This window comes from Beta vulgaris, chromosome 4 (assembly GCF_026745355.1).
Source record: "Beta vulgaris subsp. vulgaris cultivar EL10 chromosome 4, EL10.2, whole genome shotgun sequence".
NCBI lineage: Eukaryota > Viridiplantae > Streptophyta > Magnoliopsida > Caryophyllales > Amaranthaceae > Beta > Beta vulgaris.
Genome location: NC_079205.1, coordinates 59,252,187 through 59,279,121, shown reverse-complemented (window position 1 = coordinate 59,279,121; position 26,935 = coordinate 59,252,187). Strand labels below are relative to the sequence as shown.

Sequence of the window (26,935 nt, the reverse complement as noted above, 5' to 3'; positions counted from 1 at the left end):
TTCCGATGAAAAATGAAATAGATATGGCTATTTGAAGTCAGGCGCGTCTGCCAAAGACGGAGCACCCGCTCCGTATTGTTTAAAGTGCCCGCTCCATAAGCCCTGAAACTTTCTGCATGCGTAAAATTTTATAGAAATCTCGCCCCCAAACTACATGGATCGCCCGCTCCACTTGAATTTTGCGGAAAATTCCTGTTTTTCGACCCAATTAATGATTTGATGTTTAAATCTTTTAAAATGACGGACCCCGTATTTTTTTTGAAGGGGGGAAGGAGCACTAGCCTACATAAGCTTAGTTAGAGGTTTCTACTTAGGATTTTTAGAGAGAGAAACTCCCATCTTCTAGAGACAGAAGTGAGAGAAACTTGTTGAAAAGTTTGGAATTTGAAGAATCTTAGAAGGAAATTTGAAGATTTGGAGGCTCCTTACAACTTTGATGAGAATTTCTTAATCTCTCTCATGTTTTGTTATTTCATTAACTTATTTTTATGTCAATTTCACTCTATTTTTACTTGTTCATCATGGATTAGTGTTTGATTACATGTTTTTAGTTGTTTATTTTATTTAGTAATTTATTATGATTTATGAGTAGTTATTTTACTCAGGGGGGATGAGCCATTAATAATATCATGAGCCATTGGATCATATATTTGGGGTTATTTTGGAAAATGAAATCAGATGAACAATATAAGCTTTATTTTTAGTTTCTTTGGTTGGCCTCCATGGAAACTTAATTAAGAATCAATTCTTCCCAACTTATTTTCAATTCGATTCACTTCATTAATGATATCATGAGAATCATATTTGAGGTTATTTTGGTTGAAAATTTGAGGTGGGCAATAGATTAGGCTATCTTTCAAGGGTGTCATCCATGCCAGATCTAAATTGCAGCAGCTTGGTATGGATGACATTGAAATTAAAATGCATTCCTATTAGAGTGAAAACAAATGTATCAAACGAAGCAAGACGAAGTCATTGGCACCTCCTAATCCTATCGACGCCGTAAACATTCCTCCAAAGTGTATTATTTCTAATCATGTAACAAAAACTATAGATTCTACTAGTACAGTTAAGCTCGAGGTGCAAAAATGTGCAGCAAAAACGTGCACCGGGGAAAATCACTTAGTAGTAAGTAACCTCTTCCCTCCGACATAGTAATCCGCAAGATCAGCCCTCGGGGTATAAATGTTCTACCAACATTATACATAAAAGCCAGTAGATCAAGCGGCAAAAGCGGACAAGATATTCTTCTTTAGAGTGAACTCATCAGCCTTCGAGGAGCTGATTGCCTGCATGAACAACCAGCGATAATAAGTTAGTAAAGATGAAGTGTGAACAAATGTATCGAAGCATAACTCTCAAGACACAACATAAATTTCAGCTCCATAACTTCCCAAGAACACAGCTATTTGCCTTTGTTCCTTATACGAGTCCAGTGAGGGTATGTTCATAACTTCACTTTGTGTGGGGTCTATAGCCTTTCCATCTCTTGTTAGCTAATGAACATTAATTAGCTAAATAGAGTTTCATTTCACAATGGGTAAGGAAAGTGCCCAATTGGCAGTTACATCATGCTAGCATCAAGGGACGTCTCCGTTTTTTTACCACCTCAAATCCTGCCCCAACAACCGAGAAACAAACTATGCAAAGTGCAGATATATTCCACAACAAATTTACTAGTATCCCTTTAAGAAATTTAGGTTATTATCAGAAAATATTCTCAGTCAATTAGTTCTGTTAAAAGCAATCTCATCACAGAAAGGATTGTCAAATGTTTATATCTGCAGAAACATTAGATGATGATACCAATAAACTCTCTTGGGCCATCTTACATGGAGAAGTTAAATACATCCGTCAAACTCAAAATGCATTTGATTCTTCTAAATTTTGGTCAATGCAACGCTTAAAAAGAAGCAAATGTTTTAGAAAATTAAGATGATGGGGTGGTGGTAGATGGGTGAAGGTAGGGCCTGTTCTCTTCGGCATAAACACGAAACTGAACTGAACTGATCTGAACTGAATTGAACTGAAATGAATAGTGATATGTAGAGTAAAAGTATGGTCAAGAGCTGAACTGAACTGGTCTGAACTGAACTGATCTGAACTGAATTGAACTGAACTGAATTGAACTGAATTGAATTGAACTGATCTGAACTGAAAATAAGCTGGGATTCACCACCACCCGCTTATCCACCATCCCATCCTTAATAAGATCAACTCTTGTAGATTTTTTAACGACGAAGAAGATTCACCAAATATTCTGAGATTTCTTTCCTTCCATATTGTCCACACAATGATGAAAAAAGCAGCAGCCCATACTTTTTGAAAGAAAGGATTTTTTTTCTTCATCCACTTCCACTGGGTGAAGGCATCCATCAGGTTTTCTGGGAATACCCATTTGCAATCCCATAAGTTCAACCACCAATTCCATATCATTCTAGATTTTTCACAATGAAGTAGAAGGTGCCCACAAGTTTCTGGATTTTCTCTGCATAACGGACACATGTTCTCTTCCATAGGGATGATACCAATAGATGCAAGCTTGTCTCTTGTGTTTATTTTGCCAAGTAGAGATATCCACACAAAAACCTCAATACGATGCGGCACTAGACCCCTCCATACACCTTTGAATGCGTCAGTTTGCATTGGATGCTTGAGTTTTTCAAGTTCATATGAAAAAGACTTTGCGCTGAACCTTCCTGACTTTGAATAAGACCAGATCAGTTTGTCACTTGCACCTTGATCAAGGAAGACTTGATTAAGGACTGCATCCAATTCCTTTTTTTCACATAAGTCCTGCGGCCTAAAGTTCCTTTTCCAACAAAAGCTCCAAATCCAATTGCATCCTTCCCAAAAACCATTCGATTCCACTAGAGAGTTCTGATTAATCGCAATGGAATATAATCTTGGAAACATTTTTTTCAAAGGCAGGTTACTTACCCAGTGGTCATGCCAAAAAAATGAGCTGGACCCATCTCCCACGTTCTTTCGGACGCCCCTTATTGCAAGGGAGTTAGCTTCAGCATTCTTGAGAATTGCCGCACATATTGATTTCCAAGGACCACCTGCTGCAGGGACCGTGAGATCAGATATAGCAAAAGAAGCTGGATACTTGTATTTATCTTGGATTACCCGACACCACAATGAAGAGGGATCATTTAAAAACCGCCAAATCCACTTGAAAAGCAAAGCAAGATTTCTATGCAATAGATTTCCAATGCCAAGACCTCCCATTGATTTTGGGAGTTGAATTATCTCCCAAGAAACCAAAGAAATCGCTTTTCTTCCGGAGTCACCACTCCATAAGAATGCTCTTATTATTTTGTTGATTTTCTCTATTACTCCCTTTGGCATGAGGAATAATGACATATAATAGAGAGGAAGATTTGATAGTGATGCCTTTATTAGAGTGATTCTTCCCCCTATTGAAAGCATCTTTCCTTTCCAAGAAGCAAGTTTCTTGGACATTTTCTCAATGATAGGATCCCATGTTTGAATTCTCGAGGAGTTTCCACCTATTGGGAGTCCCAAATAGGTGAAAGGAATGTTTCCAATTTTGCATAAAAGAGACTGAGCCGCTTCTTGAATCCACGATGGTGCTACATTTATGCCTATGAGTGAGCTCTTATGAAAATTCACATGAAGGCCGGATGCTAGATTGAAAATGATGAGTGATTTTTGAATGTTTTTGAGTGATTCAAGATTAACATCACAAAATATGAGTGTATCATCGGCATATTGTAGGTGAGTTATTTCAAAGCCATTCTTCGTTGCTCTCACTCCTTTCCACAGGTTCAAATTTGTAGCCTTCTTGATCAAGAGGTTTAGCGCTTCTGCTATTAGAACAAAAAGGAAGGGGGACAGTGGATCCCCCTGCCTTAGACCCCGATGCAATTTGAAAGGGGTGCTAGGAGACCCATTAATGAGAATTGAGGCTGAAGCTGTTGTCACGCACGTCATAATCCACTCACACCACTTGACCGGAAAATTCATTTGAAGAAGAATCCACTGTAGAAAACCCCAAGATACACTATCATACGCTTTGTGGAAATCCAATTTGAGGAGGAGTGCTTCCATATCTTTCTTCTTACACGAATCTATGATTTCACTGGCAACTAGTGCACCATCAAGTATTTGCCTCCCTTCTATGTATGATGACTGAAGAGGGCCGACGAGGGAGTTTACCACCATTTGAAGTCTTTTTGCTAACAATTTCGCGACAATTTTATATATACACCCAACCATGCTTATCGGCCTGTAGTCTTTGAAACTTGTCGGGTTATCAACCTTTGGAATGAGAGTTATGTATGCAGTGTTGCAACCACGGGGAAGGCTTGCTGAGGACCAGAATTCATTCACTATTTCGTACATATCATGTTTTATAATCTCCCATGCACTCTTTACAAATTTGAAGTTGAAACCGTCGGGGCCTGGGGCCTTGTTGGCGTCACATGATGACACTGCCATGTCAATCTCCTCCTTAGTGAAAGGAAGAATGAGGTTGTCTGCTTGAGCTTTAGTCAAGCGATTAAAATCCAAATTTTCAAGAGTTGGTCTGCACTCATATTCTTCTCGGAAAATTTCTTTAAAGAACTTTCTTGCCTCGTTCTTTATTTGGGAAGGGTCATTTACCGATTGTCCATCCACATCAATGCTTGCTATTGTGCCCTTCCTTCTCTTGTTTGTGGCTATAGCATGAAAAAACTTCGTGTTCCTGTCCCCTTCTTTGAGCCACGTGATTCGCGAGTTTTGCGCCCAATACAACTCCTTTCTTTTCATCCACTTCCATAAGTCACACTGTGCTTGCTTTCTTTTATCTAGTTCTTCTTCATCAAGGTCTCTCTGATTATTCAATTCATCCAGATCTGCTATTGAGTTCTCAATTCTCTTTATATTCGCATCGATGTTGCCAAAATCAGATTGATTCCACTCTTTCAACTTTCGCTTGATTTCTTTCATTTTTTCACCTGTGGATTTCTTCGACTCTTTCACCCATGTTTCTTTGATTATTTTTAGGCATGCTGGGTCTGTTAGCCAACAGTTTAGAAACCTAAAAGGTTTCGGGCCCCAGTCAAAGGCTTGCGAGTGGACCAACAAAGGGCAGTGATCCGATAATCCGCGATGTAGGATGGATACTTTCATTGAAGGAAATTGAGAAATCCATTCGGGCGTGACTAGGAGCCTGTCAAGTACACTTTTTGAATTCAATCTGAACCATGTGAAACTTTTGCTTGAGGATGGAATCTCTAGTAGATGTAGCTCTTGTAGGAAATTATTGAAATCATCAATTCCTGTTTGTGAGAAAAACTGACTACCACGTTCTGACGGTTTCAACACTTCATTGAAATCTCCTATCAGGAGACATGGCATTGAAGTTGAGTTCTGAAATTCAATAATTTGTTGCCATACTTCTGCTCTTGCAACCACTGAGCATGGGTTATAGACTGTTATCATACTACACTCAAAATTAGAGTTTGCAAAAACTCCATTAATTGCTATCCAGCTTTGCATTACCACCGTTGACTTCATATTGAAAGTATTTGTGTTCCATACAGCAAGAATGCCCCCAGCATTGCCTCTGGATGGACTAAACATCCAGTCAATATCATTCGAATTCCAGAAGGTTCGTATTGTTTTTGCATTAATCTCTTCCATTTTTGTCTCTTGAACAAATGTGAAACATGGATCATGTGATGTTATCAATTTTCTAAGGGAGCTTCTTTTCACTCTTGCATTCAAGCCTCGCATATTCCATGATATGATTAGAGACATAATTCAAATCTTTTTTGAGATGAGATGATTATAAACTGTCAAAGACAAGCTTCCCAGTTGAGTCTTTGGTTTTTGAGAATAGCTCCTATTCTTCTTTCAAGTTCTGCAATCGGGCCATTAAAAGATAAGCCAAGTGTGTTGGCCATCTTTATGACATCTTCAATCTGAATGTTTTTGGATATGTGGGCTGATGGTGAGGTGTGTTGGGATGTCTGGGAGAATGTCAGGGCTTTTCTGAGTTTTTTCTTTTTTTCTAATTTTCTCTTTCGTTTTTTCTCCTGTTCTTTTTTGGTATGTGAGGGTATGCCATCCTCAAATCCAGGTGGAAAGAGAGGTCCTGAACATGATGAGGAGCCCAATGTTGATGAGGATGAGGCTTTTGATCTGTTTGGTTTAAGAAGAGGCTCAAAGGTGTTAGATGTTTTAATTGGTGAAAAATTGGGCTTTTTGAGAGGTGGATTTTTTAATGGGCTATCTTGGGCTAGCTTAGCCGTAGAGTGGTTTTGGGTAGTAATTTCTGGGGTAGGTTTTTGGTGATGTGGAAGGGGAGGTTTGGTCATTATGTGGCCTGTCTTGTTGTGTTCTAAAGTTTCTGTCAGAGGATGTTTGAGATTCCATAGGTCAGAGTTGTTGCTTTGGGAGGATAAAATAATATTGTCAAGATGAATTGATGGTTGGGCTGCATTATCAAGGTTAATAGGCGGCTGACTTGACAGCATTATCCTATTTTCAAGATTCTCTTTTAACGCAATCATTAATTCATCATTGTGACTGTGACTTTTCTCATTCCTTGTCACTGATTCAACATTCTCAACAATTGGAGGGTTACCTGGTATTGGTGTTGAAGGTTCAGATTGCTTTGATTCATCCTGCAGGTTCACTGGGCTATTGGCTTTCGCATCATCTTTTATATCATCATTTGTCATCGCCCCTTGACGTTGTTTTTCTGAAATAAAGACATGATATTGAGTTTCCTCTATGTCCATAGCTATTTTGCAGTTGATGTCGAACATGCAATCTGTGCATATCTTTACATATGCGCAGTCTAGTTGTTTGTAGTGAACTGAGATCACTCTTCCAAAGATACACCCTACTTTATAGAAATTTTGATATCCCCATGCTATAAGAGGGACACCATAAATGTTTATCCAAGTTTCTCTCCATAACGCCTTGCTTTTCTTGTTTACGTCTCTGATTGCCATGAACCATCTCTCGAGCCATTTACTTTCAATCATTGAGTGTTTGTCTTCAGTCGAGTCAAATGTTATCAAATGTTGCATTCCCCCCATTGATTTGATTGTAAGGCAATTTACACCCTCTGAGAAGATGTGTTCTTGAATTATCTCTGACGGTTGTAGTGAATGTGAAATCGCTATGGCACTTCTCTCTATCCATACTTTATTCTCCTCACATACATCTCCTTTTATTGCAGCAGCTATATCACTATCTACATCAATCTCACCCAGAGAATTTCGGATTTGTTCTGTATCCTCTCCAAGAACTCGTGAGTTCATTATTCGGTGTGTTGTTGGGTTTGGCTTGATTAGTTTATGGTTTGGTTCAGGGTTTTCATTTGCAGCTTCTCCTTGTTTTACAACCTCCTCTCCTCCTTCTGCATTAGCTGCTTCTTTGTAGGTCCTGTTGTCTCGGAAAGAATTGGGTTTTGGAGTTTGTCTAGGCAAGGGGTTTATTCTAGGCTGGGCATTGTAGTATGTGTTGCTTGGATTGGGATGTTTGTGTTGGTTTGATACTTTGTCATACTTCGCTGGGAAAACAGTGATTATTGAATTCCCATACCTCCTGCCATTTTCATCATGAATGGCAGTGGCAAGAGATTGTGGATACATGAACTGAACAAAAGCAAATTTATGGTTTGGGTTCTTTTGTGATGCTGGTATGTAGATGTTGTCAATAGCTCCATGGATTCTGAAGACCTTGGCTAAATCTGAAGTGGTTGTGTATGGGGGTAGATGATTGACAAAGCAAGTTCGTGAGGCTTGACTCTGGTGTGTTTTGGTTTTTCTCCGAGTGACAGTTATCCATGGGTTTCTCTCTCTAGGAATTCTCTCGCTCTCTCTCATCTCTCTCTTTCAAATTTCTTTAAGTTTGGTAATTTTAAAGTCATTTTTTCTCTTCATTTATAATTTTCTAGCTTATTTTGCATAATTTAAAATAAATGAGTTATTTGTAGCTTAAATGTGAATATTAGTTATTTTGGCTATTTATATAGGATTTGGTAATGCTTATTTGTGTTTGATGTTGTAGGATCAACCTTAAACGTTTCCATACCACACACCAAGTATATAGTGGAGCAATTTTGGTAAAATAAGAGCTTTTGGAATGATTTTGTACACAAGGGTCACATTAAAACGACCATAACTTTCATCACATATAATATTTTTCAGTGATTCAAGTTGGAGATGAAATTTTAGCTCGATTCCTTTCCAAAGAGTGGTCAAAATCCCGATTCCGATGTAAAATAAAATAGATATGGCTATTTGAAGTCTGGCGCGTCTGCCAAAGACGGAGCACCGCTCCGTGTTGTTTAAAGCGCCCACTCCAGAAGCCCTGAAACTTTCTGCATGCGTGAAATTTTATAGAAAGCCCGCCCCCAAACTATATGGATCTCCTGCTCCACTTGAATTTTGCGAAAATTCCTGTTTTTCGACCCACTTAATGATTTAATGTTTAAATCTTTTTAAATGACGGACCCCGTACTTTTTTTGAAGGGGAGAAGGAGCACTAGCCTACATAAGCTTAGTTAGAGGTTTTTACTTAGGGTTTTTAGAGAGAAAAACTCCCATCTTCTAGAGAGAGAAGTGAGAGAAACTTGTTTAAAAGAATGGAATTTGAAGAATCTTAGAAGGAAATTTGAAGATTTGGAGACTCCTTATAAATTTGTTGAGAATTTCTGAGTCTCTCTCATATTTTGTTGTTTCATTAACTTATTTTTATGTCAATTTCACTCCATGTTTTTAGTTGTTTATTTTATTTAATAATTTACTATGATTTGGGAGTAGTTATTTTACTCAGGAGGGGATGACGCGATGAGCCATTAATAATATCATAAGCCATTGGATCATATTGGGGTTATTTTGGAAAATGAAATCAAATGAACAATATAAGCTTTATTTTTAGTTTCTTTGGTTGGCCTACATGAAAACTTAATTAAGAGTCAATTCTCCCCAACTTATTTTCAGTTGAATTCACTTCATTAATGATATCATGAGTCATTAATCATATTTGGGGTTATTTTGGTGAAAATTTGAGGTCCGCAATAGATTAGGCTATCTTTCAAGGGTGTCATCCATGCCAGATCTAAATTGCAGCAGCTTGGTATGGATGACATTGAAATTAAAATGCATTCCTATTAGAGTGAAACCAAATGTATCAAACGAAGCAAGACGAAGTCATTGGCACCTCCTAATCCTATCGACGCCGTAAACATTCCTCCAAAGTGTATTATTTCTAATCATGTAACAAAAACTATAGATTCTACTAGTACAGTTAAGCTCGAGGTGCAAAAATGTGCAGCAAAAACGTGCACCGGGGAAAATCACTTAGTAGTAAGTAACCTCTTCCCTCCGACATAGTATCCGCAAGATCAGCCCCTCGGGGTATAAATGTTCTACCAACATTATACATAAAAGCCAGTAGATCAAGCGGCAAAAGCGGACAAGATATTCTTCTTTAGAGTGAACTCATCAGCCTTCGAGGAGCTGATTGCCTGCATGAACAACCAGCGATAATAAGTTAGTAAAGATGAAGTGTGAACAAATGCATCGAAGCATAACTCTCAAGACACAACATAAATTTCAGCTCCATAACTTCCCAAGAAAACAGCTATTTGCCTTTGTTCCTAATACGAGTCCAGTGGGGGTATGTTCATAACTTCACTTTGTGTGGGGTCTATAGCCTTTCCATCTCTTGTTAGCCAACGAACATTAGCTAAATAGAGTTTTTCATTTCACAATGGGTAGGAAAGTGCCCAATTGGCAGTTACATCATGCTAGCATCAAGGGACGTCTCTGTTTTTTTACCACCTCAAATCCTCCCCCAACAACCGAGAAACAAACTATGCAAAGTGCAGATATATTCCACAACAAATTTACTAGTATCCCTTTAAGAAATTTAGGTTATTATCATAAAATATTCTCAGTCAATTAGTTCTGTTAAAAGCAATCTCATCACAGAAAGGATTGTCAAATGTTTATATCTGCAGAAACATTAGATGATGATACCAATAAACTCTCTTGGGCCATCTTACATGGAGAAGTTAAATACATCCGTCAAACTCAAAATGCATTTGATTCTTCTAAATTTTGGTCAATGCAACGCTTAAAAAGAAGCAAATGTTTTAGAAAATTAAGATGATGGGGTGGTGGTAGATGGGTGAAGGTAGGGCCTGTTCTCTTCGGCATAAAACAGTTGAACTGAACTGAACTGATCTGAACTGAATTGAACTGAAATGAATAGTGATATGTGAGAGTAAAAGTATGGTCAAGAGCTGAACTGAACTGGTCTGAACTGAACTGATCTGAACTGAATTGAACTGAACTGAATTGAACTGAATTGAATTGAACTGATCTGAACTGAAAATAAGCTGGGGAGAACAGGCCCGTAGTAGTTGCCAAGACTTGGTGCAGGAATCTATTACCTTATTTGCTACTAGTAAACTAATGACCCTTTTGGTTGACAATTACATATGGCGTCAACGTTAATAAATACCAGTAATGATAATGAATTTGTATTTAATTTTGCAAAGGAAAGTCTCATGGCAATGCTGTGGTGATGTTTCTCCCCCTTTAAGTATGTGTTTTTATTCATGGATTCCTATTACCACTCAATACCACCACTTGAAGACTTGTTGCCCATTTGATAGGCTTAACTGGCATATGTTAATAAAATCATATGCGATTTGCAAGCAAATATTCTTTATTTATTGCTATGGTAATGAATCCTATCCCTAAACATGCGATTTTCTGCACAAATTTTCATTCCCACTCAATTCCACTTCTGAAGTTGTAGTGGATATATATGAAGAAAATCACAAATATGGAGGTGGATAAGCATTACAATGAACTTTAAACTTACTATGTAGAACTACTTATGAAATTATTAGCAATACCACAACTATCACCTGTCTATCAAATGGATCATTAGGGATAAAGTTGTATTACCATGGGCAATTAGATATTACCCCCTAAATTGATTCCATAGTATGGCCTAAGTCCTTAACTGTGATAGCAACATAGACACACCAGACCAAAAGATATTAATTTGTCCCAGGCTCACTTCACAATAGAATGCTAAATCTTAAGCATGCTGATAGAAACATTCAATTCAACTCTACCCCATTTTCTTTCTCATTACAGCTGCTTTCAGTAACACATAATACTTATAGTGTGGCAAGCAACTATCTCCAAAGCTGGCAATCATGAGAACACAAGAAGCAGACCTGACTATGGCTCAGTACTATGGAACTATGGGAGAACACAGAAACGCTACAGCAAGCAAAATAACAAATCACACAATATGTCCATGTTGTGAAATCATAACAGTAGCATTGATGCTTTATCAACCTAAAAGCAATAATACAAAAAAAAAAAAGACACTAAAACAGCTTGCCAACTTCAACTACAACTAGCACAACTTTGTCATTGAGAAACTAGCAGACAATCTAGCAATAATATACATTTACCTTGCTAAGCATCCGTTCAAGCCTCTGGATTTCTTTTGTCGTATAGTCAGCACCCTTTTCCATGCAGCTTTTGGCAACCTTGGTATAGATCTTGCCATACCTGGAAAATAAATTTGAGATTAAACAGAAGCGAAAAGAGCAGCATGACAACTATTGCATGCTTGTGAAGCCAGCCTGAAAAGGGTTTAGGCAATCAATGGACAACCAATAAATAAAAAATATTCTTACAACCTTGCCGCAGAACCCTCAAGCTTGCCAACTTCTTCCTCAAATCGGTTAAAGACGGCCTTCTTCTCCTCATTGGTCGCACTTACAAATTCCTTTACCAGATTTTCCAAGGATGCAACAATACCAGCCTAATTTTTGGAGAGCAATGTCAGGCTATATGGATCTTTTCCTTGTTATCGTTTCAGTTGCTTTCTAATAAGAGATTCATATTAACCAGTAACGAAGCACATCACTCACCGTTGAGGTAAGCTGTCCCTTACTGTTGCGACTGGTGCCACACTTCTCATTGATAAAGCTTACAAACTCATCCAAATCTCGGCCACCTTCATAATCTTCACCATCTTTGTTGTTCTTGGGGAAAAATTTCAATGTTGGGAAGCCACTTATGCCATACCTGCATGAAGCAACTCATTGTGTGTCAACAAATTAAACATGAAAAGAAGTAAACAGAATCCAATATAGCTGCATACAATCTTAAGGCAAATTGCAATACTCAGAACACAATGAAATTTGAGATGACCGAGAGAAATAGTAGGACTAACTTCTCTGCCAAATCTTTGTAGTTATCAGCATCAAGACTTGCAATCACCACATCGTCCGATTTAAATGCAGTTGCAACCTTTTCGTAGATCTACAACATGGCAAGATAAAAGACTCAAGAATCAAAACAATGTTGATAAACCCACTAGATACAACGTGAACAGCAAATAAGGTACTTACTGGAGCCAATGACTTGCAGTGACCACACCTGAACAGTAAAAGCATAAGTGAGATACATAATAATTTTTATTTAAAAAAAACATACATAAAGAAGAATCTGCTTCAGAGCCAAATTGTTTGACCCAAAGCTAAACTTCTACCATCAGTAACTAGAGTAGCCAATTGATTGTATTTAATTATCAAATACACTCAATTATGACAAGATTTACGGGTAATGAAGTACAAAGACCGAAGCATAACTAACCATGGAGCGTAGAATTCAACTAGAACATCTTTCGATTTATCCATAACAACTTCATCAAAGTTATCAGGTGTAAGTATCACCACGTTCGATGGAGGAGCAGAAATCTTCACATTGGTCCCTGAATGAAGCAAATGAAGACATGTAAGAAAGGGAAGCAGCTCATCAATTTCATATGAAAGATAGTTTTTCACAAAGTAACAAGTGCGACGCACGAAAGAAGTGGAATTCTTTTTCCTTTATTTGATTTTTCCCTTCGAGGGGGGGGGGGAGAGGGGGGAAGGGGGAACCCTTTCAGTAACTACTTTAACACCAAATCTGTCTCATCTTGCCTTCGAAAAACTTTGAGGTTAAGTGGGTTTCTGGAGGTCAAATGGGCATCTTTTAGAGCACTAAAGGGTCACATGCAATTCAAGTTCCATGAATGAGAGAGGTGTACTGTATTTGAATTACATAGAAGATGTTCTGCTACAAAAATGCCACCCCTCACCTCAAAACCATTTATAGATACACCTTTTCCTGTTAGTTACTGACAGGATGAGCTACTGTAAAATACTACATGAAGGCCATAACATTAATGATCAGCGCACATAAGACATACAAACAGAATCCAGCATTAACTAGTATAAGTGACCCACAAAACTCAAAATATAATGATTTCTCAGTGACACAGAGTAAAAAAAAAAAGCTGTTTAAACAAGGATACACCATGCAAACAAAAGATATGACACAAAAAGCTATATATAATCCAAAGTACTTTCAATTACTATGATAGACAATCCAGCAAAAAACCAATAGATCAAAAAGTTCACCACATTGTTTTAATACATTTTAATCAAGTTACTACATACCTCCTTCAGTGTTAATATATTCAGCAAGTGCTTCAGCAGTACGTGCACCTTCATACCTGCATAAAGGGAACATTTACAATTAAATAAAGAGTACTTCTGTAACAATTACATATCTGTTATTTAGCAATGACTACCAACTTCAGGTGGTAGTACAGACAAACTCACTTCTTGGGCTCCAAGGATCCCTTTGGAAACCACTTAATTGTGGGATATCCTTGAACCTCAAATTTGCCACACAGGTCTTTCTGGTCATCACAATCGACCTGTAAGGAAATTAACCACCTAATTAGAAATCAATGTATTCCCTACACTGAGTAATGGAGACATTGAAGCAGATGATGCTGAAGAAAGACTAGCAAATAGCAATGACATACAGTGCAAATAAAATATACTTCTTTTACAAAATCAACAGGATGGAACAACTTAATCTAATCAAAACACCTTGAGCTCATATGCTCAAATCAGTAAAACTGGAGGGAAATGAACTTCAAGTTGGTGCATCTGATGAGCAATAGTTAGAATGTATAGGACCTAAAAACCTTCATTAAAAGCTAGCCATGTGAATGTAGTAACTTTTTATGACCAAGTTATCAGGAAAGTTTACTTATCAATTTTAAAGCTGCACTTCATATCTACATAATTTAAATACTTATTGGGACCATAAAAGGTTCAAGAAAAGCTAAGAAGCAACAATGTTCTGAGCATGGTTGACTGAAGGAGGCAACTGCGTCTCCCCATTCCCCCCTCCTCCCCACACACACAAACACGAAAAATAAATCATAGTAATAATAAATAATTACAAACAAATAAAACTAAGAATAAAACCCACTTAAGTTCCTCTAAAGAGCCATGTGTCAAACAATCAATGTTACTACAAGTCTACAACATGTCACTTCTATCAGATGAAAGTACGAGCAATCATCAATGCCTTACACTCTAGTATACACTTCAGTGAGAGACTGGTTCTATGCTTTAATAACATAAACAAATACATAAAAGTCAAAAAATATTGGTAATGTGCATGGCTAACCTTTCCAATCAAAACAGACTTGGCCTTTTTGAAACTTGCCCCAAGCTTTTCATATTCTGGGGCGAGTTTCTTACAGTGCCCACACCTGTAAAGGATGCAGTCAATCAGTATTAACCAGGCAACAATGAAGAACATATTGTAAAATTCGTGCACTTTGGCAATATTGACTTAGAGCAAAATTTATATGATGCACAAAACACATTGAAAGACAACATGCCTCTCCACGTCTCTTCATAAGACTTGAAATAGTAAGAAATTATATGTATATAAAAAAAAGGAACAAGATAGAACCTGTAATTGTCAATTTTCATAGCCTAATTGTATTAACATTGCAGATTCCGAAAATTAGTCATGATACATTGCACAGAAATGCAATCACATTCCACCACCATTTTGGATCTTTCAGAAGTGTTAAGCAATAAGCATCATAAAGAATCCACCACCCAATGCTAAGGAGGGCTTACATAGGTCTATTTTCCCCAAAAGCAAGAGAACAAATTCTCGACTACCTCTTCATAAACCAAATAAGAGGAGCAAGTCTGATAGCTAGTTCATAGACGAGATGAGCACAAGTAAAAATTTAAAGCAAAGATTACATTGTACATGAATCATATGATTTAATAAAGCTTCGGTGCTTAATCTAGTATCGCTCACTGATGCCTAAATCATTCAAATGATCTTCTCTCTTTTATTCATATATTGCACCTCTAAAAAGAATTCTACGCCATGAACGTCACATTATTGCATAAATCAACATGATTTTCCGTCAGCTATACCATTGTTGAGTTTACCATCAATTATACCGATCTAAATCTAAAATACCATGCAAACGTGTTCCAAACACATGAAGCTTTCATTTCAATTAGTACTTCGTAAAATGAAGTTCACCTTTTCCAAAAAAAAAAAGAAGAAAAAAGCTAACTCTCAGCTCCGAATAATACAACAAATAAAATTTATATTTATATTCAAACTGCAATCCGTTCTCTAATTTTCAAAGTAAGCGAAAAAATGAAGATCATCCTTCGTCCTTAACCTCTTTTAGCTAACTATCAAACCAAAACCTAAATCGCATTTCATTATTTTTACAAACACAAGCAAAACAAAGCAATCGGATCTAGTAATCAAAGTAAATCAACAGATCAAACTGAAACATCAACGATCAATTACCTCTCGATTGAAAACAACTACTACTACTACTATGCAAATTTGAGCTTCACAAGTGTTTTACCATGGAGCGTAGAATTCAATGAGAGCAGCACGATCTTGACCGACCTCCTTATCGAAATTTTCCTGCGTCAAAACGACGACATCATCGGCGAAAGCTGATGCAACAAGGAGCAAAGCTAGGGTTCCGACGAACCAGATCTGAGATTTCGCCATTACTGATTTTTCAGAGGTATGATTGAATTTCAGTATTTCTCGGCTTCTCTTGTGGAGTTTTTTTTTTTCAGTGTTGGATGTGTGAAAAGAGACAAATAGAGGAGCAGTTGAGTTGAGCGTTGATCCTTTTATAGAAACCTGCTTCCAGCGGATATTTTAATTTAAGTTTGTGAATTTGGGCCTTTGTCGTAGTCTTGAAGTATGTATGTCCAATGTGGCAAAAAATGACTCGAACTTGGACAATGCACCCACTTGAATGATGCCACGTCAAGCAACAGGTGACGAGTAATAAGTTCTTGTTCTTCTCACCTAATTATCCCCCAATACTATTTCCACAACTTTTGAGTACTTTATCCGTATTTTTAGATGTTATACTTTTTATTTTAGAAAGTTTTAAATTAGATGTTACACTTTTATTTTGGGTAATAACTTCTTTCTATCTCTCTCCTATCACATGTTCACATGGGGCCCTTTTTTTTTCATTCTCTCTATCTTTCTCCTCTCCAAAAATCACCTAGGAGTCCGTGATTTGAAAAGTGTAACATTTAATAAAAAAACGGAGGAAGTACTTCAAAGATAAGTTTTTGTCACTGTTTGACAATTAGTGGTTAGTGGTTAGAGGTTAGCTTATTGTATTAGATAATAGCAGGTTTTATTAGTTGATTTGACTAGTTGAGTGTATTAGATATATTTGTATAAGAGCATCTACAATGGGGTGGGTTTAGCTTGGTCTAGCAAATAGTAAAACTAGTTTTACTTGGTTTTGTTGTTGTGGAACTTGACTCTTTGGCTTGGTTGGTCTGGAAATCCAGACCATATGAGCATGGGATGGTGTGCACAAAAAGCATCTATTTTATATAAATCATCTATTTTAAATAAAAAATAAACATTGTATACGGTGGGATTTGGTAAAAGTAGGAAAGAGAGTATATGGTGGGGTTTGGTAAAAGTAAGAGAGAGAAATAGAAAAACCAAGTAAGACCAACCACACCATTGTGACAAAAAAAAAAGATGAGTTTGTGGGAGTTTTAGTGGGATGTGAGGTATAAGAAGGAGGAAAGGAGAGAGAAAAAAAAAACTCTAAGATCAAGTAAGACCAACCCACCCCATTGTAGATGCTCTAAAGGTGTTTGGTAAATAGCTGATAGGTGATTGCTACATAATTATGTAAAATAATCAATAAGGACATGTGCATAATCTATTATTGTACCTTTTATGGTTTATTAATGTAATTTTCAACAACTTTAACACATAATTGTAATTGGCCTACTCATTTCCAAACCTCTAATAGCTCCTCCATCCCGTTTTTTCGAAAAAGAGATTTTTTTTTTTACCTAGTTAGCTGATTAAAAGCTCTTTTTACCAGAAGTTTCCTAAATTAAATTATAAGAGACATGATATTATACTCCGTTATCAATTAACTTGTTAGGTTCTCAAACGTGTTATCTATATCAAGGCCATGACATAGACTTCCAAAGTGTTACATCTGTTACTTTTTAATCTACACAATTTCACTTTTACGCTTGCCGATGTAAAGTTTTGACCACTAATATTTAAAAACCCCTATGAATATACTTTTCATTAGGTATAAATCACAAATGATAGTTAAAATAAAGTATATAAAAAGTGAGTAGAATAATACAAAATGGACTTACTTCAAGGCTCAAACATTATCTTTACCCTACTAAGAATATAATAAATCATGGCCCTGTTTGACAAATAAAGTTTAGAGTTTAGTTGTTAGAGTTTGAAGTTTGCTGTTAGAGTTTTAACTTTTTGTTCGGCAGATTTGACTGCTGATTTGACAACTTTTTTTTATAAATATGTTTGGTAAAAATTAAATGATTGCTAAAAAATTATTGCCATTTGTTTGCGTAAAATGACATTTATAGACATTTTAATACATATGTATAGTACTTCCTCCGTCCCATAGTATAATGCTTGTTTTTTTTTACACGGTCTCCAATACGTAACTTTGACCTTTAATATATTCAATTTCGTATCAATAAAAAAATATAAAAAGTTGATATTATGAAACTACACATTGAGACGAATCTAACAAGATCACACATGAATATGTTTTTTTTTATATATATACAGATGAGGATATTCGATCAAAGATTTTAAAGTTTGATCCACAAAAAATAAAGTAAGCTATTATGGGACGGAGGGAGTATTATTATTAGAGGTAAAAAAAATCGTTAAAAACCTAAATGATCCAAAACTCCTATGGGAATTTAGGGGCGTTGCGAGAATCGAACTCACGACCTCTCGCACCCGAAGCGAGAATCATACCACTAGACCAAACGCCCACATTGATCCAAAATTTTAATTGCAAGTTAATCCGCATATAGAACTCGATTTATTTTCCACGAAATTTTGCAGACTCTCTGATTCCAGATTCGTCAATACCTCCATCATCACCAAAGCAACAAAAAAACGGGCAAATTCCTTCAAATTTAACACATCAACTTCATTAAATCTGTCTAAATCTCTATCAACCTCGTATCACTTTTGTTCTTCCTACTTATATATAGTTCCAACTTTAAACCAATTTAGGGTTGAAATTTTAATTCTTTTGTGCGCAAATTTAGGGTTTTAACTGATAATAGTTCCCAAAATGTCTGAATCGAGTAATAAAGTAAGTTCATTCAACTCCTTCTTTTCCTTAAATTACAAGAAATGGAGTTATTACTGGAAATTTTATGCTACCCAAAAAAAAAATTAAAACTTTGATTATATGCTTTGTGGGTGGTATGTAGGCAGTTGGAGTTGATAACACATTTAGGCGGAAGTTCGATCGTGAAGAATATTTGCAACGAGCTCGAGAGCGTGAAGAGAAGGTTTTGGGATTTCGAAATCATTATTGTTTTCAAAATGTGAATTTAATTATGTGGTTAATTGTTTCTAATTATTTTGAATTTTTGGGTGGTACATTTATTACAGGAAAAGGATGGACGGTTGAAATCTAAATGTAAGTTGAATTTCTTTATTTTCTTGGGTGAAGGTTTTTTGTGCTGAAATGAATGATCTTGTGGATTTATTGTATGGTGGAATAATGTATAAAAAATTGAGTATGTTTGTGCAGCTAAAGGACCTCCAGTGCAGAGGAAGCCATTGAAGCACAGGGATTATGAAGTTGATCTCGAGTCGCGTTTGGGGAAGACACAGGTTAGTATTTGTGTTCTGTCTTACTTTCATTATCTGATTTGGTTTTCGGTTTCGTTTATTTTATATGATAAAGAGAGTGTAGTACATTGTACTAAATGCTGCATAATGGCATTGCCAGTGTCATGCTTTTGTGTGTAGTATTTTGGCTAATTTTAGGCAAAGAGAATGTTAAAGAATTGGTGATGTTAGGCTGTCATTGTAGTACTTTGTACTAAATGTCACTTAGCATTTGATAGTATAAGCTGCATTGTTATGTACTGCAGAGCTTATAAGAAAATCGACGGACTTTGTGCCATTGGTTCTATACTTTTATCAGTTGTGTAGCAGTCTAGCATCAGGGTTCAAGTGACTTAGAGGTTTTGTATTATTTATGGCTTCGCGAGTTCCTGTCTCACTCGTAAAGAAGAATTGGCTGACAGATGATGCTGGTTGATGATGTTTAGTGGAATTCAAAATTAGGATTTTTATGCATTATCCAGACACAGTTATCCAGTGTCCGACACAATTATTTTGTAGAAAAAAAAATCCAGTTTTAGTTTGAAATCAAGTATCCAAGTGAACTGTCGTGTCGGACATGATACAACATGACACACGATTTTTGTAGTAAATAATGGTGCCGAAGTAACATAGGGATTTTTGGCAACTGTTTGGTTGCTTCATGTCTCATTTTCAAGAGAATGACTTATAGATGATTGATGCAGTTTAGTAAAATTAGAATTTGGGACATATTCACCATTAGGCTAAGCAGGAAATTTGCTTCGCTTCTATGTTGTCCTAGCAGTTTGAATTCAATTCCAACTTGTGGAACTATATTAGCTCAGATCCAGGTGATAAGCTAATAAGGTTCGTTTGGGCTGCAACTAAGCAAATACAAGCTAGTCTACTCAGTACTAAGGGCTCACAGGGATTGAGAGATGGGAAGTTTTGTGTCTGATCATGTAACCACTTGCTTATGTGCTTCGTTAAAGATGGCTAGTCTCTTGCTATAAGAAAAGTCAAGTGTGTGAATTCTTTGCTTACATGTTTGGAAAATAGAAGAAGTTCTCAACCCACATGTCCCCTGTCTACTCAACCCTAGTGATGTAGTCAATACTCAGGAGTATAGGGTAAATTAAGTACAGTCGCATGTTTTCAGCAAGCAGATCAAGGAAGCTCTTTGTGGATATGCATTGCATGTTGAAATCTCTATATTTTCAGATAATATCTCGACCAAAATTCAGTTTATAAGTATTTAGGGGTAAGAATGTGTACATCTAGACCTCCCTAGACCTTGTCATGCCAAGTTTAACATTGTTGTATGCAGCTCCTTATCTGACCTAAACTCAGTTACAATGGAGAAGGACAAATCGAAAGATTAAAAGTATTGTGCAAGGTTAATGCTGTTATAGCTGCAGAGACAACAATCACAAAATGCAGTCCACAGTTGTAGGAATAACAAAAATTTTGCACGAAAATGTTTGTATAGTGAAATACTGTTTAGGGAGATTGTTTCAAGTGTTGGTAGATGTAGAATGGAGATGTGAATAGCTTTTTTGATGTAATTTTGCTCTACTCCTGTGCACATGTAGAGTCTTCTCCTCCAATCATTCTTAGGAGGTGGGTGGTTAGGGTAGCGATGTAGGAGCTGGAGTACTTTAGTTACACCTTATCAATGGTACTTTTGTACTGTTGGATTGTGTTAATGTTCTTTTTAATAAATGCTGATAGACTGGGTGTGACGTTGAGAAAGAGGACAGAGGGAGGGGAAGAAGGCATGAATCTTAGGAATATGACTCGTGATTGATTTTGGCGGTGGGATGGGCTGTTGGGGAAGAGTTTGAGGGCATGATTGGTAAAGATGCAAAGGATTATGAATACCAAACTTCTTATTTTGGGAGGAGGAGATTCTTGTGCACAAAATTTTGTGTTGCAGTAAGTATCCCTTTACCTGGTGGGTGCGAACTTTGCACACTGATTTAAAACTGAGAATTTCTGTCCATATTCTAGAGTGATTAACTCTTTTTCCTAATGGATTTATTTACTTTTTATATATAGTATTATACTTCCTCCGTTTCTAAATAAGTGCAACACTTTTTGTTTTCACGTTCGCCAATGCTTTATTTTAACCATTAATATCTTCAATTATCAATAAGTAAAAATTATAAAAAGTTGATATTAAAATAAATTCAAATTCAGACGAATCTAACAAGATCCCACATGACTATTTTTTTCCTAAAATGTAAATCACCAAAGCTAATTAAAGTTTAAACTGTGAATGGTAAATACTATGCAAATGTTGCACTTATTTAGAAACGAGGAAGTATTTGAAACTTCTTATGCGCTATATCCATTTATTATGCATTATTTTTTTGTTCGCTTCAAATATTGCTGTCTTATGCTAACATATATGTGTGCTTGGCGACCTATTGATTTCAAATGATCATAGTTAATGTTAACCTTGTCCTTGGACCCAGGTAAACTACCCATATCTGACCCATGTCACTTTAATATGATATGATATGATGTTTGGAGACTCTGAATCAAACACCTATATGTTTGTAGAAAATAAACTAAATCCGAGCATTTAGGGATCTAGTGCGCAAGTCCAAGATAAATACTCCTGTCTTAGCAAAAAAATATGAGTAATAGTTGTATGTACTACATCTTAAATTTCATTGCTTTCATCAATAAGGATTATGTTAAGGCCATTCTTTACATTTCTCATCCTGATACTATGACTTGCTTTCATCAGTAAGGATTATTTTAGGGCTATTCTTTACATTTCTCATCCTGATACTAAGACTTGTAAATTTTTTTCTTGTAGGTTGTCACACCAATAGCACCGCTAAGCCAGCAGGTATATACTATTTTGTTAATTTTTTTTGGTATTGTTTCTGGGTTCAGTTCTGTACTACTGTCCTGTTCATGTTTGAATTTTGTTAATTGAGCTGTTATGCCAACATGTATACATTCTGTCTTTTTTCTTCTAGTTTTGGGGAATTTTCGGTTCTTTTTTTGGTGGGGGTTGGTGGGGTGGGGTGCTAGAGCTTGGGCCTTTAATTGCTTGCCTGGATACTCTATTGTTCTGTCTAGCTTGAGCAGTTGTGCCTTTAGTTTGTACATTGGGTTATTAGTATGCTTTTCTGAATATTAGATGTTCTTGAGTTATCAGGTGGTCTATGTAGTTAGAGATTACATCTTTTGATTCATTTCTTAAGTTGGATAGCATATCCTATGTGTTATGTGTAGTTTTTGTTCTGAACACCATTAAAGATGGATCATGTTTAGAATTATAGTTCATTTCATGTTGTGTTCTGTAGAGTTGAATTTGGAAAGATATAATCTTGATCAATGTTAAAATTTATGAAAGAATTATGTTTGCAATTGGTGGTTAACTGTCTGCAAAAAGGTTTTTGCTGTTTATTGCCAAGTTTGAAGACTCGTTTTGTTGTAGGTAATGAGAAATCCAAAGCTACAATTGAACTACAAACTCATGAAGTCTTACGATATATTTTTGTATTACCCTCCCCTGAGCTATGCTGTGTGGCAATGCCTCTCTTGAACCTGGTGACGAGAGATATTGAAAGAGAATGGCACCATCTGATTGATATTAGCCTAAATGATTTGTTTCATAGAAATCCTGTCTTATGTTTTGATAGGAAGACAAGACTTAAAAAAGAAATTGCTGGTTCAGGTATTTGATACTAGGTTAGTAAAACTTACTAGGGGAAACTGCGGTTTGGGGTTGTGTGTATTCAATCCTAAATCATGTTTCTCAGACATGTTTACCTCTCTTACTTTTCTTGGATGGAGGGGGAATGTCATCTAAAATCCTAATTAGTGCTCTATATAAAGAAAGAGAGATCATTATAAGTTTTTGTAGCTGCATTGCCAAAGCTTATTGTTCCTTGACCTCAGCTGGAGTCTGGATGCTTACTGGTGTCATTACTTCCGTATCTCAGTAGACACAATCAGTTAAACACCTTCAGTTGTATGACTTTTACTGTTTCCCCCTATGTTGCTCGGACTCAGGTACCCATGTCCGGCATGGATACGTGTCCAAGTGTCCGACCCGGTTATTTTTTGGAACTTTTTCAATTTTTTTGGCCCAAAACAAAGTGTTCAAGTGTCCTATCCATGTCCGAGTGTCGAGGATCTGACACGGATACTTGAGATGAAATGAAGAGTCAAAGCAATATAGCTTTCCCCCCTTGTCAGCGCTTCTTATCTTTATTAAGCATGCTCTCTTTTCCTATTAGTTTAAGTATCTTTTGTGGGGGTGTTGGTGGTCGTAACTGATGTCCTTTGCATTTTAGCTGCAGTTTCAACCTGTCTCCTTAGCTTAACTTGGGTAGCTCTTCATGGGACCAATAGTCTTTAAAAAGTAGAGATGCTTTAGACTGCTTCAAGATGATATATGCCTGTCTCTGTCTTCATATTGGTTTCCTCAAGCCGTGAACAATTTGCTGTTTGATAAATACAAGCATAGTTGTATGGTGCTTTTTATTCAATTGAAACATTGATGTCTTCATTATGACACTGCTTGTGCGCTCACTTAATCTGTCTTGTTGCAGGCTGGTTATTATTGTTCAGTTTGTGAATGTGTGGTAAAGGATTCAGCAAATTACTTGGACCACATCAATGGAAAGAAACGTAAGCTACTCGCGGGATCTGCTGATTTCTCTCCCTCTCTGTTCCTTCTGTTAGCATTTTATTTACGTCTACACTGGACTGTATCTCACTCTTGTCTGATTATTGGCTTATATTCAGATCAAAGGGCGTTGGGTATGTCTATGCGATCAGAACGAGCAACTCTTGATCAGGTAAGCCTTGGTTGCAGTTTTTTTTGTTTAGCGTAAATCGGTTATATGATAGAGAATTCGTGGTGACTGAATTATAATGGAAGAAATATTTGCAAGAGCTTTAGGGCCTTATGGTCAAGGATTTATTTGAACTTGATCACTTTTTCTTTTTGGTATGTATGATGAGTTGATGAAATTGTAATTTTTCATAATAGTTTTGCTTTTCTGACTTCTGCTGTTAAGCCTGTTATACATCATTGTGCATTGCTGTTGCAATTTGCCTTTGAAAATATAGTTCTGCTCCCCTTTATTTGTATATGCTGTCTCGGTACATCTTGGTGATCGTAATATCACTGGCTTGACTTGTTATAAATGAATATACAAAAGTATATGGTGATGTTATATGATAAATAGTTTTGTGTATGCTGTCAGACAATTTCCAATAGTGGTCTATGATCATTTTTCTGGTTTGTAAGTTTTAGTTAGTATTCTAGTGTTTTCCTATCAAAAGCAGTTCGGTCCTCTTTGGCTAGTGGATGAGCTGTGGTCATTTGAGAAAGGTTTTCGGGCATGAATATGTGGCACCTGAATAGCCGTTTTCCCCATGATTACAAAAAAAGAGAAAGAAAAATGATGTGTGAAATCGAAAATTTTCATAGGACAATCTATCTGTTTATCGGCGCTCAGTCAGTATCTCGCTTATTCTCTAGATTTGCCCTCACAAACCATAGAGAAATATAGGGCCCAAACTTGTTTAGAGAAACTCTACTATTGGACTTATACTGGTTTTTGTTGCTATATCAAATTAACAATGTCACAGGTGAGACAGCGGTTTGAGGTTCTCAAGAAGCGGAAAACTACTGGCAGTTTTTCTGAGCAAGGTCAGAATAAGTGCATTTGTGTAATTAAGCAGAATTCTCATATTGTTTATTCCAACAAATAACCTATCATGTAATGAGACACTCATCATCATTATCGTGCTCTAACGTAAGCGCTACCTTTTTGCATTTAGATCTCGACGATAGAATCTTAAAGCAACAAGAAGAAGAGGAGGAGAGAAAACGTCAACGTCGGGAGAGGAAGAAAGAAAAGAAGGTTCGTGCTGTGAAATTACTTTTTTTATTTGTCAATTGTACTCTCTTCCATCGCTCTTCATGGAATCGATCTTCTCATTGTCCTATATTTTTTTACTGGTTGTTTTTTGTACCAGAAGGAGAAGGCCGCCGGAGAAGAGGAGCCTGAGATGGATCCTGATGTGGCTGCTATGATGGGGTTTGGTGGTTTTGGCTCTTCTAAAAAATGAATTCAAATGCACCCTTTTTCTGAATTTGTTGCTGTAGCTTTACATAGGGGGGTTCGAGGTTAATCACATTGTATTCTCTATACTCGCTTTGTTGTAGAGGAGAGAGTATCAAGGAAAATTTGGAGTGAATTATCAGTTCCATATTTAATACATCCAATTTTCATTACTCTACTCTATGCTCTTTCACAAATTCTTATAGAAGACCGTCTGACGTTGAGCTTAACATTAGACGCCATTAGTTATATTTTTTGAGCAATTAGTTATACTTTTTGCACGTTTAGTTATTATGTTTAGAATAAAAGTTATGATTGTGTAGTCATTAGTTATGATTTTCGGGTTAATAGTTATAATTTTTTGTTCAATTAGTTATTATTGTTAACAAGACTGAAGTTAAGCTTAACGTCAGACTGTCTTACCAAAGACCTATCCAGTTCAAACAAATGTGCAAGGTTAAAAATGTAAACCTAAGCAATAAGCACAAAAACTTTACGACAGAGTTTTCCACATTTTGACACAAAGACAGTTTATAGTTGAAGTATTGAGATGAAGAAGAAAGGTGGTTAATGTGATTGAGAGATAAGAAAAGGATGATGAACTCCATAAGAAAAAGATAGCCTCATTTAGAACAGATGATCATTAATAAAGAATGGAGGGAAGATTAAACCGAAGATATAGGCATATCGTGTAGAAAATACCTTGATCTATAAATATTATCTTTGGACTTTAAACACTTATTGATGGTACTAATAAGAAATGTAGTATTAATACAATATTTTAAAGTATTAGTATTAGAACCATTTATAGTACCAATACAAAATTGATCGTACATTTAAATGTTTTATAGTATCAAAGAACTCCGACCTAGCAACAATATAAATGCAAAACCAATACTAAGATATATAAATGGTACTTCTAAGAGTAAGGCCAATGGTTGATCTAATCTATAGATTATGAGGAGATAGAGAATAAAAAGCAATAGAAAATAGGAGAGAGAAAGAAAAAGGAGGAAAGAGGATGAAGATCAGATCGTTGAAAGGACGTTCTGTCAACAACACGATGTTTTATGCGATGGAATTCTCCAAGTCGGAGAGAATGAAATAATACACAAGCTCAAATAAAAATAGTAAAAACTGAACATTAGTTTATTCCGAACATTTCCTGAAATTATACGACAAGTTTTCAGTTTCCGTCTCTTGAATACCAACTTTTTGCAGGGGTGGATTGAGCGGTGGCAACGTCCGAAAGATCTTATTATAATAATCGAGATCTTCATTTGCAGATCATGACAGGACTCGAGGAAGAAGCCCCGGCTAACGGGCCCGCGACGCGGGTATTTCGGAGGATCTAAGCCCTGAGCAACGATCTAAAACCCAACAACAATAGTTTGTTCATTGTCCTCATGGCGCCAGCTGAGAGGAGGATGAATCTGACAAGGGCCCCATTTCTGTTGCGGCCCCCACTTCTGTTGCATGGCAGAAATCTAACCATCCCCTTATCATCAATATATTGGTCTATATTGCAATGAATCAGTAACGTTGTAATTTTTTGCAACGGACATAAGTACAATTTAAATATTTTTTTAAAAAAACAACACCAACAACTATATTTTTTTGTCTATAAACAGAAATATTGAGCTACTTCTATACATTTTATTTTTAAGCTCATTTTGTTAGGTACAATATTAACGAAATTATTCTTTACAAATATTTTTTAATCACAAACATATAAATTATTTACACTTAATAATCATTAATTGA

The 26,935-nt window shown here is 36.4% G+C and overlaps 2 protein-coding genes and 1 non-coding gene across 3 annotated transcripts; 1 reads left to right on the top strand and 2 right to left on the bottom strand.

Annotated features, from left to right (window-relative positions):
• Positions 1-9,120: 9,120 nt before the first annotated feature.
• Positions 9,121-16,039, bottom strand: LOC104890393 (protein disulfide-isomerase like 2-1). The gene is made up of 11 exons (XM_010675863.4): positions 15,772-16,039; positions 14,544-14,628; positions 13,679-13,776; positions 13,514-13,569; positions 12,666-12,783; positions 12,422-12,449; positions 12,244-12,332; positions 11,939-12,095; positions 11,705-11,829; positions 11,474-11,573; positions 9,121-9,499 (listed from the first exon to the last, which is right to left on the bottom strand). The coding sequence occupies exons 1-11, from the start codon at positions 15,921-15,923 to the stop codon at positions 9,431-9,433; spliced, it is 1,077 nt and encodes a 358-aa protein (XP_010674165.1). The 5' UTR covers positions 15,924-16,039; the 3' UTR covers positions 9,121-9,430.
• Positions 16,040-18,163: 2,124 nt separating this feature from the next.
• On the bottom strand, positions 18,164-18,235 carry TRNAP-CGG (transfer RNA proline (anticodon CGG)). Its single transcript has one exon. It is a non-coding gene; the product is annotated as a tRNA-Pro (tRNA).
• An 11-nt stretch (positions 18,236-18,246) lies between these two features.
• Positions 18,247-25,349, top strand: LOC104890394 (uncharacterized). The gene is made up of 10 exons (XM_010675864.4): positions 18,247-18,564; positions 18,686-18,766; positions 18,870-18,897; positions 19,012-19,094; positions 21,898-21,930; positions 23,648-23,726; positions 23,844-23,896; positions 24,696-24,756; positions 24,888-24,970; positions 25,086-25,349. The coding sequence occupies exons 1-10, from the start codon at positions 18,544-18,546 to the stop codon at positions 25,176-25,178; spliced, it is 615 nt and encodes a 204-aa protein (XP_010674166.1). The 5' UTR covers positions 18,247-18,543; the 3' UTR covers positions 25,179-25,349.
• Positions 25,350-26,935: the final 1,586 nt, after the last annotated feature.

What these genes read in the sequence shown, in the direction of transcription:
- LOC104890394 (XM_010675864.4), top strand. Translation starts at nt 18,544, where the DNA reads ATGTCTGAATCGAGTAATAAA. An exon ending in AACGAGCAACTCTTGATCAG is followed by an intron (nt 23,897 to 24,695) that starts GTAAGCCTTGGT and finishes ACAATGTCACAG; the next exon opens with GTGAGACAGCGGTTTGAGGT. An exon ending in AGAGGAAGAAAGAAAAGAAG is followed by an intron (nt 24,971 to 25,085) that starts GTTCGTGCTGTG and finishes TTTTTGTACCAG; the next exon opens with AAGGAGAAGGCCGCCGGAGA.
- LOC104890393 (XM_010675863.4), bottom strand. Translation starts at nt 15,923, where the DNA reads ATGGCGAAATCTCAGATCTGGTTCGTCGGAACCCTAGCTTTGCTCCTT. An exon ending in CTTGAGGGTTCTGCGGCAAG is followed by an intron (nt 11,574 to 11,704) that starts GTTGTAAGAATA and finishes TTTATTTTCCAG; the next exon opens with GTATGGCAAGATCTATACCA. An exon ending in TTGAACGGATGCTTAGCAAG is followed by an intron (nt 9,500 to 11,473) that starts GTAAATGTATAT and finishes TTGTTCATGCAG; the next exon opens with GCAATCAGCTCCTCGAAGGC.